Source organism: Ixodes scapularis, unplaced genomic scaffold, assembly GCF_016920785.2.
Source record: "Ixodes scapularis isolate PalLabHiFi unplaced genomic scaffold, ASM1692078v2 PGA_scaffold9__187_contigs__length_104089568, whole genome shotgun sequence".
NCBI classification, from domain to species: Eukaryota; Metazoa; Arthropoda; class Arachnida; order Ixodida; family Ixodidae; genus Ixodes; species Ixodes scapularis.
Window position 1 is genome coordinate 20,921,939 of NW_024609884.1, and position 13,989 is coordinate 20,935,927.

A 13,989-nucleotide genomic window follows, 5' to 3' on the forward strand; every position below is an offset into this window, starting at 1 on the left:
GAGACAAAAAAAAAAAAAAAAATTACACCGTACAATTAAAAAAAAAAAAAAAAGGCGTACCATATTCCGCTTCAGTATTCTGTGGACAACAGGAGTGTACATTTCGAAAACCAACTTTGATCGGGGACATTCCTTACAATGCTAGAATGAAGCAAGAAACACATCCAATGTTAATAAACTGCAAGCCTTACATAGCAGATTAACTGTACAAAATGTAGTGACTGCACAGACTTACTTTACAAAAATATTCACATATCTCGGGAGTAGGTGTGGTTCGTTCCAAGAGTGGAAGTACAGTCCTAATTACGTCTTCAACAGCCTGTTCCGGCAGCCATTCCTTGCTCTGCAGGAGACAAACAAGTAGCAAAAAAAAAGCTTTTAGTTATTTATTTTTGGGTTTAAAGAGCATGTGAATGCCACAACCAAGAAGCAGAATTGTGCTCTATTAGGACAACAAAGACTTCTAAAGTCTGCATTAAAGGGACACTGACACCCCCCAAAAAAAAATTTTTATTTTTTGCCAGGCGCTTCATTATGGTGTCGGAGGACTACCCAATTAATATTTTGCAACAGAGTAGCATATTTTTTTAATAAAGCCAAAAGACGCAACTCCTCGAAACCGAAACCGAAACCCGACGGAGGTCGGAGAAGTGGAGAGAAGAGAGTGAGTGGCGGAAGTCACGTGGCTACACCCGACCGTGCATTTTTTTTTTTTCCTCCTCTCCGGTAGCAGACGACAGGACATGCGGCGTGGGATGCGGCGTGCGGGAACTGCTCGCCGTGCGATTTTTTTGCAGTTATGTTTGTTCCGCTCGTTGTTCTGTACTCCAAGATGAGTTGTTTTGTACATTGAGGAGTTGGAGATGAGTAGTGAGTGCCCGTGGCGAATTTCCATGATCGGCTCCGAAAAGAATACACCCAAGATGTTGCGTGAACAGCTGGCTCACATTTCCTGCATCCGGAAAAAGTGGCATTGTGCGACAGAGTTTCCGAAAGATCAACGGGATCGGGACCAACGGCTGGCTTCAATTCCTGTAGAACATATACGGGCACCTCGGAAAGCGGACGTTACCTGATTTATATGCTCCTTGCATTTTGTGGAAAGTGATTACATTGAGCTCGCAGGTGTCAAAACGGAAATCCCATACCATTTAATTCAGCGAAGTATCGTCCACAACATTAATTTGTTATTTTTTTTATTGTTTCTTCAAGTGATGATTGTAAAAATATATATATATATATATATGTAAACATCGGAAAATGTTTGAAAAAAAAAAAAAAGTTTCACGGGGGATCGAACCCGGTCCTACACGTGTGACCCGGACGTCTTTCCGACTGAGCTACTGGGGCATCGCTTTTCTGGTGGATCTCTTTCCTTAGTAATAATTCAGCCGGTAAACTGTAAGTTGGAAAGTTTGCTGTCGATTTTTCTTTAGCAAAAGCGCTCCCGGGTCGAAGTCGGGAAGCACCACGCTTTGGGGACATTCGCACCTAGTAAAGAAATCGCACGCGTGCATATTGAACTCGAAGTAGACACGTCGTGCTTGACGTTTGCGGGAGCGATGTCTTCAGCCACGAGAAGGGAGCGACGGCTCGGCGACGTCTTCGTGCAAATCGGCTTGGTGGCCGGGCGTGTCGTACGGGATGAATACCAATTCTTTTGATCAGTCCCAAATTTCTTTTTTAACGGTAGACAGAATTCGCCGGTACCGCGAACGACAGTTCTGAAATAGAGGTCCCACGCCCGTCGTCCGCTGCCATCGCCGTCCCCGCGAGTCCCACGATACGCGAAACGACGAACGCACAGAATGCTTCCGGTTGTCTGTGGAACTTTTTTTTTCAATCAACGTATTTACAGCTTTTTAGAAGCCACAAAAAATGGGTTTCATATTTTTTTCTATTTTTAATATTGAGTGTGTGCCTTCAGTGACCCACGACTTTGATTAAATTTGGTGGTCGCATCGATACCTTAGAAAACGGCCCGTGACCGCGAAAAAGAGAGTGAGCGAGACTCGAACCGGCCAGTTCTTGATCGGCGGTTTTCGGGCGGAAAGAAACCGAATTTCGAGCCGCAAATTCTGTTCTGGGTAGTTGAGCTCTCATATGTCACGTACAACTAAAAACCTCAGCGAGCATAAATACCCTGTCAGTGTCCCTTTAAAATAGTATTTAAGGTTTAGCACTTGATACAAATAAAGCAAAACTTCCGATAGAAGCCCAAGATATTTGCTGAATTTATATTTCTCTACTAACATATTTTCCGGGCTACAGTCCGTGGACTATACATGTCTAAAAGTTGAAATTTTAGGCTTTGTAGACTATCTACGCGTGCGGACTATACAGGATTTTTGTTTTTCAATATCGTTGATTATGATGAGACGTGATGGATTTTGTGATTTAGAGAGTATGTCAATGATTTATGTATATTAGTATAGGCTTCTTTATGAGCTAAGAAAGCAGACATTTGTCAAGATGTGCCATCTATGAGAAGATTTTCGTGTTGACTAAGCACAAGGTGTGGACTATCTAAGCAAAAACTTATTTTTGACCCCATATTTGCCCCTGCGGACTATACACCGGGTGCGGACTATAGTCCGGAAAATACGGTACTTCATACGTAATACTTATGGAGGCTGCGGTCAACCCATCTATGCCTTGAGTAGGCTGCTTAACTCTTCACTGATTGTGCCCATACAGCTTCGAGCACCCTTGACCGATGGGCTAGGGGCCCATTTCAAGCTCTCGCGCTCGCTGCACCTTCTCATAGGTAGTGACTACAGTTTTGGTTTCTGCGTTTCTCTTTCTTTTTCCATGTGGTAGCGACTTGTAAACCGAGTGTGAAACCGATGGCCCGTCATCGTCATTGACACGGTGCACGCTTGCAAGTGTGGCAATTTTTGCAAATACCTTGTCGATTTATTGAACCAACAGCATGAGTCTGATGATGAAGCCAGTTTATAACATTTCAGTTCTAATGACCTATACTTCACCACATTGAGAAACTTCTTAGCACAATGGCATGCAAGTCATGGGAGTTGGCTTGATTTTCCATAGCTCAAAACCATTATGAGCTAGAACTCTAAGCTTTGTCAAACCTCTCGTTGTCAAAATGAGAAAAAAAAAAAATGTTTTTGTATAATTTGTGTTTTTTTTTTTACTACTTTTTTTTTTCTTAGATATTGTCATGTCTACCCGGTCTAAATCTTTTCTAAAAAAAGAAAAAAAAAAGAAGAATTGTTTGACAAGTTAAATTTTGCATTAGAATTCAAGTCTGTGCTTTGACATTTGCACCACTCAAAAGCCCAGCTATGTAGCTTCGTTTCTATGTAGGGCATTACATTGTAAACACTAAGAGTTTACTCAGGAAACAAGTAACAAAAGTCACACAAAACAGATTTTTCCCATAGTAAGGAAAGAGTTTAGCAAGGATTATGGAAATCACGAGTGCAGCCCAGGATTCACTCATCTTTTTTCTTGTAAAATCTTTCAAGAAAGACTTCTGTTAAATCTAATGCAGAGTACTGTTGTTCGTCATATGCTTGGCTTTCTTTGAATGCCTCAAATGCACTGGTCTATGAACATAATTTGGAGGAAAATGCAGACAGTGAGGAGCTCGAGTGGCTGAGATTTCACAAAATGACTAAATGAATCAAACGATTCATAGGATTGCCCAAAGTCATGTGAGCAGTATTTGTTTGTTAACACAAGTTTGGCACTAAAAATTAAACTGCATTGTTTTTATAGACCATAGTCTGCTCTGTTCCATGGGCACTGCCATGTTTATTTATGCTGACGCCATGACACAGTAGGGGGGGCTGCGCTTTTTGCAAGGCTCCGTTTTCTTTTAGAAACCTTCGCACATATCATAGTGCAAGAACGTCAGAAAGGAGTAGACAGGAAGCTCCAAGAACAACACAGGAAGCCAAGAGTGCTGTAAAAAGCAAGAATTTTGTTTTATGCGCAGCCCCTCTCTTCACAAGAGCCTTCGCTTGAGATTATTATTTCCTATTTTTATCGCTGGAGTTTAGGATTTTGGTCCCTGGTCTATAAAAACAAAAACCAGACACACCTCCCTCCCCTCACGATCTGAAGTGAACTGAAATGCTATGAAAAACTATGCTTGCACAGGAAAATGCAGAACGTTTTTAAGGAACTAACTTACCAGAACAAGGAACTTTGACAATATATCAACAGGGCGCTGATAGATATTCTTGTCTTGCAAGGGGGTAGTCAAAGCTAAGTCAACCAAGCCCTTTAGAGAAAAGCAAAGAGAGGAGATTCAATTGTATGCACTTGTAAAGTGAATGCAATACAATCTCACAACATCCCCACCTGCCCCCCCCCCCCCCCTCCCAAAAAAAAGGAAAGCAACAAAAAAACAAGTCTGCTATAATTGTACATTTAAATAAACAGGAAAAATGAGTACAGGTAAAGCTTAGCCTACAGTAGGCTGCATAAAGAAGTTTCTCATAAAAATAAAGGGGAACCACTAACACGAAGTGACAATTCGTTTCCTCTGTTTCAAGCATGGCACAGAGAACATATTTCTGCCAGCAGTGATGATAAAAATTATTGGTATGTATTTCAGAGTTTGCTTGCAACAGAATTCTAAAAAACATGCTGAGGAACTAGCCAAAACATAACCATAACTGTGCAAGGAGGAGCTATTCAGGTGAAACCTTGGAAAGGAAATCATTGTGATTGGTACTCCAGCTAAAAAGGTCTGCAGTTTTTTTTTCCATAGTGTGCGAAGTGGCAGCAATAGCTGTTATTGCGCATAATAACACATACTTTTATGAATATCCACTCTTCATTTACTTGATCACACACAACACAGCCTGGTGGCCACTGAAGTATGTAGAAAAGGGAACACACTGCACACACGAGTCAATGTTCCTGCCTAAGACAAAATCTAGACAGGTACCATTTCAAGTGGTGGCTTGCTTTCCATCTAATAGTATAGTCGGCACGGAATGAAACGCGAACAGTGGGTGCATGGTTTTCGCTAGATGCTGCACCACCTGAACCAGATGGGAGCTGCAAGAAGATGGCTCCTCCTTCGATGTGTTAGACTCTTGCTCAGTGCATCCAAACCTTCGGTGTTGCGTCTCTAGGTGACTCAGCGTGGGTCGAAAACCATGTGCTCCATGTTCGCGTTTCATTCCGTGCCGACTGTACATGCAAACTGAGTTTTACGGTGAGGAATGTGTAGCAGCACCCTTTCCCTTGTCAACCATACAAGACACTGCCGCCATGCAAGAATCAAGAGCGTGCACTTTGCCTAATGTCACAAGGCGGTGCACGTGTGAGCGCACGTGAAACAGTTTTCTGCCTGGCGCAACGCCGATACCGCAAATGAAGCTGGGGGTCCCTGTAACAGCCATTGCTGTAAAACAAGCTCTTTTTTTATTGAAGAACTGAACATTTTAGCTTCAAACAACAGAACTAACAAAAAAATACCTTAGCAATAAAGCAGAGAAGTCATATTTTGAAGCTAGTTTCTTTTACCCCCTCGGGAAATTCTTCATAGATGCCAGAAGATAGCAATGTACTCCCTCTCTCAAAATGGAAACTTTGGTTGCACGACTGATACTACAGAAACCTCGAAGGTTTGGCGAAACCACGACACTCATGCTTTTTGCGCTGTGGTAGTGATTTTCCAATTAGTGGCACCCCAATAGCACCCATATTGATTGATAGTCGTTAAATACTAAAGTTATAGCAGCTCGAAATTGCAAGCATAAAAAAACAAAAAAAAAAATTCACCACAAAGGTGCAAGCAAACAATATGTCCTTACCTTAAGCTCTTTAGTGACAACTTCCACCCTTCGTGATGTCATGAGGACTTTCTCATGCTTGAGTAAGCTTTTCTGTTTCAAAACGGAGAAAAACAAATAACTCAGCATGGAGCTGTATCTAAATGCAGAGCGCAAGTTTGTCTGCTTCTTTTGCAGGAGTTGTGGAGACGTCAGAATGCCGAGCTCTGATTGAAGGATATGGGGAAGACTTCAAGGCAGCTTGCTTTGAGGTCTACCCACTATCCTTCAATCAGAGCCAACCAGAGATCGGCGTTCTGACGTCACCACCCCTGCAAAAGAAGCAGACAAACTTGCGCTCTGCATTGGCTAAACGTGAATACAGACAGTGCTTGAGAATACCCTAGCATGAAGACACTGCCCCACATAAACCTCCAATTTTTTTTACAGAGAAAAAATCCCCTACTGTTTACAGAGAGAAGGTGCAATTGTGAGCATGGTGCATACCCAGTACCCATGCTGCATGGAAACTCACTCTTTGCATGTGTCACTGACCACCCCTGTGAGTAATGGGCCTTTCGTATCCCGTACACTTGTGGAGGTACATATTATCACACCGAAAGCAGTTTTCCAAACATATAAACCCTGGCAGTAATATGGAACCGACCTTCCAGAGGATAGAGTGCAGCCACTGGTCACGCAGATAGCCATTGGGTGCCTGCAGCAGCAAGGAACCTTCTGGAATGACCACACGAAGACAGAACTTGTGGCTTGGATCCCAACGGAGCAAGGGATACACATCCTCCATTGAACTGTAGCTCACGGCATTTTCCATGAAGCCAGACGGCTGAAAGTGAGAACAATGGCCGGAGGTTATTTGCCGCACTGTGTTTTCTGAGTGCGGGAGCATCCAACATTCCAAAAATGCATACCGTAAAATACCGAGCATCCGCCCATTCCCTACTAAGTGCCCACCCCAAAATTTTGCAACATGCGAAAAAATATGCACAGTAGATATATAGGTAAAATTAATGACCTAACAAGCGCTCATTCCCCAGTTTTCGTGATTATCTTCATATTTTGAGTGGGCGCTTGCTCGGTATTTTACGGTATGTCTATGGCCTATGTTTCATCAGATTGCCTTTGTACTTCAAGGACGGCAATAATGACTCAGTGGAGTGGCTTAAAATGAACTTCAGAAATGCAGGACCATAGCCATTACAGATGGTCATTTGGTCATGGGCATATTTGCTATGTCATTACAGATGGTCATTTGGTCATGGGCATATTTGCTATGTCAAGAGAAGCAACCACAACATAAAAAATTAACAAACACCTTGGTAGTTCGATGGCTATTTCATGTGCATTGTTATTCAATTACCACAAACCAAAATGTAGGCCTTAATAATGACATGGATTCATAACTAGTTTCCAAAACTTGGGACAATGAACATCACTAAAGGACAGTGGGCACTGCAACATATGGAAGAGAGGGATGTGGGCAGCGTGAGTACAACCGTGGGGTGCCTTCTCCAATTGAGAGGTAGTAGAAAATCGGGGGTGCCTTCCCAACTGAGAATGGTAGTGGAAAGTCAGAATAGTCAGGACAATAGCCGTAACAAGCATCTGACGCTGACATTTAGCGAGGTGCTAGTGAGAAAATGAAGAGGCAGCCAGAGGAAATGCCAGTGGTGGGTAGTTCAAATATGTCGAGCTGCAAGGAAGCAGCGTTAAAGACTGTAGGATACAACGAGCGGGCGCAGGTAGAGGATATGCCAGGCAGGAGTTTCAACGAATTAATGGACAGGGATAAAGACAGGATCTGCAATACCATGGAGGTGAAGGACCTAGTGGAATTACATGCGGAGGTAAATGATGCACTTAAGCTGAAGGGGCGGCATCTGGGGAAGAGACAGAAGCGGCCAAACTTAGGCCCGTCTAGGAAGGGGGGGCACATTGTATCGTGCGTCATCCCAGGGGTCTGGGGAAGGCGCCCGGCGGTAGCCTGGCAGGTCACTAAAGTAAATGTGGTGATAAGAGAGATGAGGGAGACCCTTAGGTATGACATGATGGATGTCAACCAGGAGATATATGGGGCTGGAGCACACAACCCTTTCTCCTGGTATGTCATTCATTACAGCATACCAATAGGGTGGCGGGTGGGACAGAGCATGGACTGCAGGGCTCAGACTTTTTGACGTGACCACACGGTCCCAAGGAGGGCCCCAGTATAACAAGGGTCATAGTGACAGGGAAGGGCAGGACTAAGAGTCAAAGGACAAAAAGGAAAATACAACAGAATGAAGGGTTCATAAACACACAAGATAGAAGGAGTAGAGTGAAGCAGCCAGAAAAGAAACTGAGGAACAACTCCAAAGGGGAAAGTTTACAGTATATAGGGTGGCATCTTTGCTATATCAAAGAACCGTCTTTTATGCCAGAGTACTCATGGACAGGATGAAACAGGAAAGGAAAGGAGTGTAAAGGAGGAGGTCTAGGGACATGGGTGAGGGGACATGATTGGAAAAGAGTCAAGGAAGATGCAGGGAACACTTGAGGATGAAGGGTAGCATTGGGGGATGGGGGTGCTAACGCTTCTGGGATTTGTCTATTTGTGGACAGGAAATAATTCGACAGAGGAAAATGCAGAGCACTTTGATGCATAAAAACAGACATCAAGAACTTGGAAAGGACCATGAAATACTAACTATAGGAGACATGAATGCACATTTGGAGGAATCTGATAGGTTCACAAATGCAACAGGAAGAATGTTACAGGAGTTACACGAAGACTTGGCTCTAGAACTGGTAAATGCATAAAATAAATATGAGGCAAAAGTATGATGGATGAGAAACAACTCTCAGTTGAATATAGACTATGTCCCTGAAATTCTATAGCTGGTATAGAAATAGATGAGGAAAGCATGAAAGACTTAGGGAGTGACCATCAGAGAACCAAGATTAAATTTGGCAGAATGCAGCAATAACCACAAACACAGAAATGAGGAGCCCACAAAGTTGATGAGATAAGTTCACCAAAGCAGCCACAAATCAGAGACAAGAAACATCAAGGGAGAATAAATGAGCTAAAAAAAAAGGGGGAGGGGGCTTCAGCAGAGGAAATACGATAAAGTGCTGACAAGTCGTCAGATTTATTGTGATCCCCTCGTCTAATGACAGCCTTGGGTATTGTGATAGAAAATATTATCTTAGAATATTGTGTGCCAAATTTGACCCCACTAACCCACTTTTTCTCTAACGCTTCTCAGTGCTGAAGTGGAGAAGTTGTCGATCACTATCAACTTCGCGCATAAAGAGTGGCACACTGGAAATTAGAGATGGTGTCTTGTGAAAATTTGTGCATTGCAACATAACCTCCATTTACATTAATGATGCACCACTTAGCATGGTTTCTGCTAGGTGAAAGGTTGTATGCTGTCAGTATGTTAGAACTAAATCCAAAGAATCTTCTCTCCCGCGTGCTCCCAGTGTTCAGCACTAGTGAACATATTCTTTCTACATTGTAATTCTTAAGAATATAATAAAAGTATTGCCATTTTGAGGGAGCACAAAAATGCAGTTAAAGTACTTGGGACAAAATTAAGAGTCTGCAGCAAGCAAACTTTTTAACAGTATGATTTCTCTTCCCATTTTGTTCTTTTTCAATCACTTCCTCCATTAAATCTAGTTTCGAGTATTGCTAGTTTATTTTCAACTTTCTATGGCTGCCATGCTAGAGGTAAATCTGTCTGGCACCCCTGCACCAACGCTGGAGAGATTACTTGCCAGGTAGCGGGTACAGTTTTATATTTCACATGGAGTCTAATTTCTCCCTTCCTTTAAAAACTGGATCCCAAGCAACCTGGCCACTCCCTTGCTACTGTCAATCGGAACTGGCACACACCTAGCCGCAGACACACCAAGCCACGCCTAAAATAGCAAATTTTTTTTTTTTTCTGTTTTCTCAATTGCATTATATGTGTATATGAATTCCCAGGATTTGGTGGTGTTAGTTAGTGCCAGGGACATAAAAAAACAGTGCATTTTTCGGATGGGGCTAGGTTGCAAAGAATCGACACCATCATAACCATGCTCAGAAATTTAACACCCCCATAATTCTGACACCCTAGGCAGCTGCCTTCTTTGCCTACTGGTAAGTCTGCCCCTATTGACACCTATTGGCAAATCAGGAAGCCTTTTGATGGTTTTCTAAAAGTCTTTAACCAGCACTTTTGCCTATATTGTTGTTGCAACCAAAGGCACAACAAAATTACAGCAACTTGCAACTGAAACTCTGGGCTATTCCTGGCTCCAGACTGCTGCTGACTGCCGATATGCTGCCACATGAGCACCACCAAAAATTGGCACATGGCCGTGTCTCTACCACTATGCATGCACACAGGCAATGCCGAGAAGGGCCCATTATAAACAATTTCAACCAATTTTCAGCTTTTTTCCTACACAGATAACATGGAAGTCCAGGTTATCCCACAGCCCCAATAGAACCTTCAATGAACAGCAATAGGAAGATAAAGGCTGTGAACAACTTTTTGGAAAACTTCATGGACTGCAAAAAATGTTTCATGCAAGCATGTTGCCCATATGGTATGAGGTCAAGGAAACGCTAAATTCCAATCATAAAATATTTAAAAAATGTAACTTTTGGAAATTTGAAAAAAATATTAAGCCTGCAAACATGTTGTTGTTGCCAGTATACAACTGTGAATTTTTATTAAAATGTCGCACATACAATTTAAATGTGAAAACTTCTCTCTATTGACACTACTTTGGATGATAAACAAAACCAAGTCAACAAAAATAGCTGTCAATAAATACCAACTTCAACTATGTTAAACAAAAACCATGTATCTATCTATATCTTCCTGATAATGAATCCACGACCCTTCAAACCTCCATTTCATAATGGAATGCTGTAGTGTATACATGCCTACACATAACATACCAATGAAACCACTGATGTTTGTTTTCAATTCCCCTCAAAGGATAGCATTCATCCTTTCTCAGCAAAAAATTAACAAGTGAGGTTAGACCTCCCCATTTTTGTGTAGTATATACAAACAGCTGCAACCTCACAAAGTAAAAGCTCCATTCATTCAGTACTGAGGTGCTTCCCTTCGCATACACTCCATTCACCTGTAAGCTGACAGTGCAATGGAAGCTACATGCTTGTTGGACCAGTCAGTCAGATGCCCCTTTATCACCACGCGATCACACCCCCGCACATACCCATGCATGGAGAGTGAGCTCAGGGGATGAAAGGGAGGCTGTTGATTTGCCCAGCAAGTGTGTGGCTCCCACCACACTGTCAGCTTACAGATGAACAGAGTTTAGGAGCGATCAAAACAATGTAACAATAGCTTCTTCGTCAACTGCCTGTTTGAACATTTCCTTCTTAATGCCACAGAAGTGTCATGACCCTGCTGCGTAGTACACAGGCACATGCTCCGAGTAGAAGGTCACAACAAAACAATCCTTAAAGCTGCACCTGCTCTCATGGAAAAATCTAAATGAAACTACTCATACATTCCTTTTTTTTTTCATTGTTAGAAGGGATGTGGAAACCCTACTCTAAGATATCACTCCATGAATGAAATATTGTTGAATTTTTGAAAATTTGCCAATGTCATAATAGCCAAGCTTTGGCCTCAAGTTTGATGTCATCTCACTCAGTATTATAAAAAGTTATTTGTTGGAAATCATTTCGAAGTATCCTAGAGCAAATAAATAAAATACCAATTAAACAGAACATTTATTAAGCAAGTCATACGTCTGGCATTGTAGAGCGACCTTGAAGGTGAGGAGTCAATGGGGTTGAGCCCCAACCCCTCTGAAAGGGTGACAGGCTGACAGCTAAGCAAACTGAATTTGCTTAGCTTATCTTGGTAAAAGTAGAAAAAAAGATATCAATCGATGCATTGTTCGTCATTCAATGACATGGCGCCCAAAGGAATGTCTGACCCCAAATTACACGCGATTCATTCATAAATATCACATGGGTAGTTTTGTGCCTGACCATTAATTACTTAATATTATGCCCCCCCCCCCCCCCCCCCCTTTACACGAGCAAATGCTTCCAGGGTTTACCATCTTATGGGGCATTTCTTTTTGTGTAGTTATGCATTTCTTTACAGACTAACAACAGTTCAGTGGAAAAGGTTGCTGGGCTTACTGGAGGACATCTGTTTGCCTTGTGCCTGACATTTTATCTGCTCTTCAAATATCACTACTCAGTGCTGGCCTTCCTGTTTTGATAGATCTCTTACACGCCCTTAAGCCCCGCCAACAGCTTGTTGGTTTATTTCGAGCTTTGAGAAAACCTCACATTTTAAAAACCGAGTTCGGTAGATTCGCTGTAAAACGCTTTTGAAAGCATTTAATACTGAAGACAGCCTTCGTAGCGGTGATTCAACATGTTAGCACATTTCCACATGCCACGTTCCAGGATTAAATCTCTATGACACAGAAGAGAACCATGTCGAACAACCCGCCCACTCGCGAGCAGAAGCATATTCGTATTACCGAACCGGATGTGGCCAAAGCATGCCGAAGGCTGATAACTGCGCTCTTACGATAACAATGCTCTTCTTGCTCCCTAGTTTTCGCTTTTGTAGCGACGAGAGAATTTCACTGCCCGTACGTAGTTTCACGGGCTTTGGGCGCTCGGAGGACCATCGTTAGCTCCGCGATAACCAGCTAGGAAGCTGCAGGGTATTGCTGACTCTCCGGAAGTGTGAGCGAAACATAACGAAGAAAAGACGACTGACTGCGTCAGGGCGAACAACAGGATGCCACAGACCATAAACATTGAAACCGGCGACAAAAAGGCAAACACCACCGATACGGGTCTCAAACGCGCAACTATGCTCGCGTCTCGGTCTCGCGGCGCTTGAGATTGTTCCCCTCCAATCTCGGGTTTCACGGTGTGTGACGTTAACAGGGACATGTCAACGGCGTCGTAAAGCGGACAGAGTAGGAAAACAGCCAGAGATTACAAGCGGCATGCAACTTGCGTAACGCACCGTTTTCGACGCCATCTCTGCCGTGCCAAGCAGGATCTTGTGGGCTTCCCACCGCCTCAGGAACTTGGAGCTGAGAATCTTGCTGATCACCGTGCGGCTGTGGTTGAGCCTGCACAGTTGCAGGTCCCCTTCGTGGGTCAGCTTAAATTTGGGACCCTGAGCGCAGCTGGCCGGAGCCGCCTGCGCGCCCGGGGACGAGCACGGCGCCGAGCAAGCCGAGCCCGGACGCTCGGCGCTGGGCCCCGCGAGTGCCGAACAGTCACTGCTGTCGCTCGACGTCGAATCTACCGACGCTTGCGCGCTCCCCGTGAAGAAAACGTTTCGGACGAAGCCGGGCTGAACGGCACCACTGCTGCTTGGATCTTCTGACAGCAGTCTCCGGGAGGCAGCCTCGGAATTGCTCCGACTGTTGTTCGGCAGCTCTTCCATCGTGGCCGTACGGCTTCCTTCCGTTAAGCAAACAGATGGACTGCGCAGCAGTCGGGAGCGGAGCCACACATAGTGCCTGATGTCCTGCCGATTTCAGGGAGTGCTCACGTGCCGGGTTCACAGCAGACTCGCCTGCTAACGGTGGATAATCCCTCGCTGCCAACGAGACGAACTGGCCAACACGGCTGCCCAAACCCGATCGTTGCAGCGGTTGCAGCGATTTGCGGCAAGACTGCACGCTAGTGCACGAAACGAAAGAGCTCTAAGTTGGCATTGCAGATCGAGCTCGCGCTGGAAGGTGGCTGAATTATCCGCGTCCACCCTTTCCCTGCTTCCTGCGAATAAACATTTTTCTTTTTTCTTAACATCGACGCTACTCCGACTCGCTGGACGCCATTATACAACAGGAAGTGCCCTTGCTTTCTGATAGGCGATAGCCGAGAAGGAAATGACGTCATTGCGTTACCTAAGCAACAGCCGCGAACGCCGCAAGAAACCGAAACAAACTGATTACGCCACGGCTTGGACAGCACAAGGGCGCAGGCGAGCACAAGTAGCGCAAGAAAACACGCGTGCCATCTGACGTTAATCTTGGGATTAGCCAAGTCGGAGCTACTAGTTCTAGGACGTCCCGTCCTAGAACTAGGAAATGCCGAGGAAATAAATAAATAGAACGGTTAACCTTGTACTGTCACTCATGCGAACGACTGGCCTGCGATCTCCAACTACAATCCTACCCGATCCGAGCGGTCAGGGACGCTGGA

At 44.0% G+C, this 13,989-nt stretch overlaps 1 protein-coding gene across 1 annotated transcript in view; it reads right to left on the reverse strand.

Moving 5' to 3' along the window:
• LOC8050902 (C-Maf-inducing protein) overlaps nt 1–13,643 on the reverse strand; it is a 39,103-nt gene extending 25,460 nt beyond the window's left edge. The window contains exons 1-6 of the mRNA XM_040220733.3: nt 12,797–13,643; nt 6,424–6,603; nt 5,799–5,870; nt 4,163–4,252; nt 236–343; nt 61–141 (exon numbers count right to left, since the gene is read on the reverse strand). Of these exons, the coding sequence (XP_040076667.1) occupies nt 61–141; nt 236–343; nt 4,163–4,252; nt 5,799–5,870; nt 6,424–6,603; nt 12,797–13,225 (960 nt within the window). The 5' untranslated portion in view covers nt 13,226–13,643. The remainder of the gene's footprint in view (nt 1–60; nt 142–235; nt 344–4,162; nt 4,253–5,798; nt 5,871–6,423; nt 6,604–12,796) is intronic.
• Nucleotides 13,644–13,989: the final 346 nt, after the last annotated feature.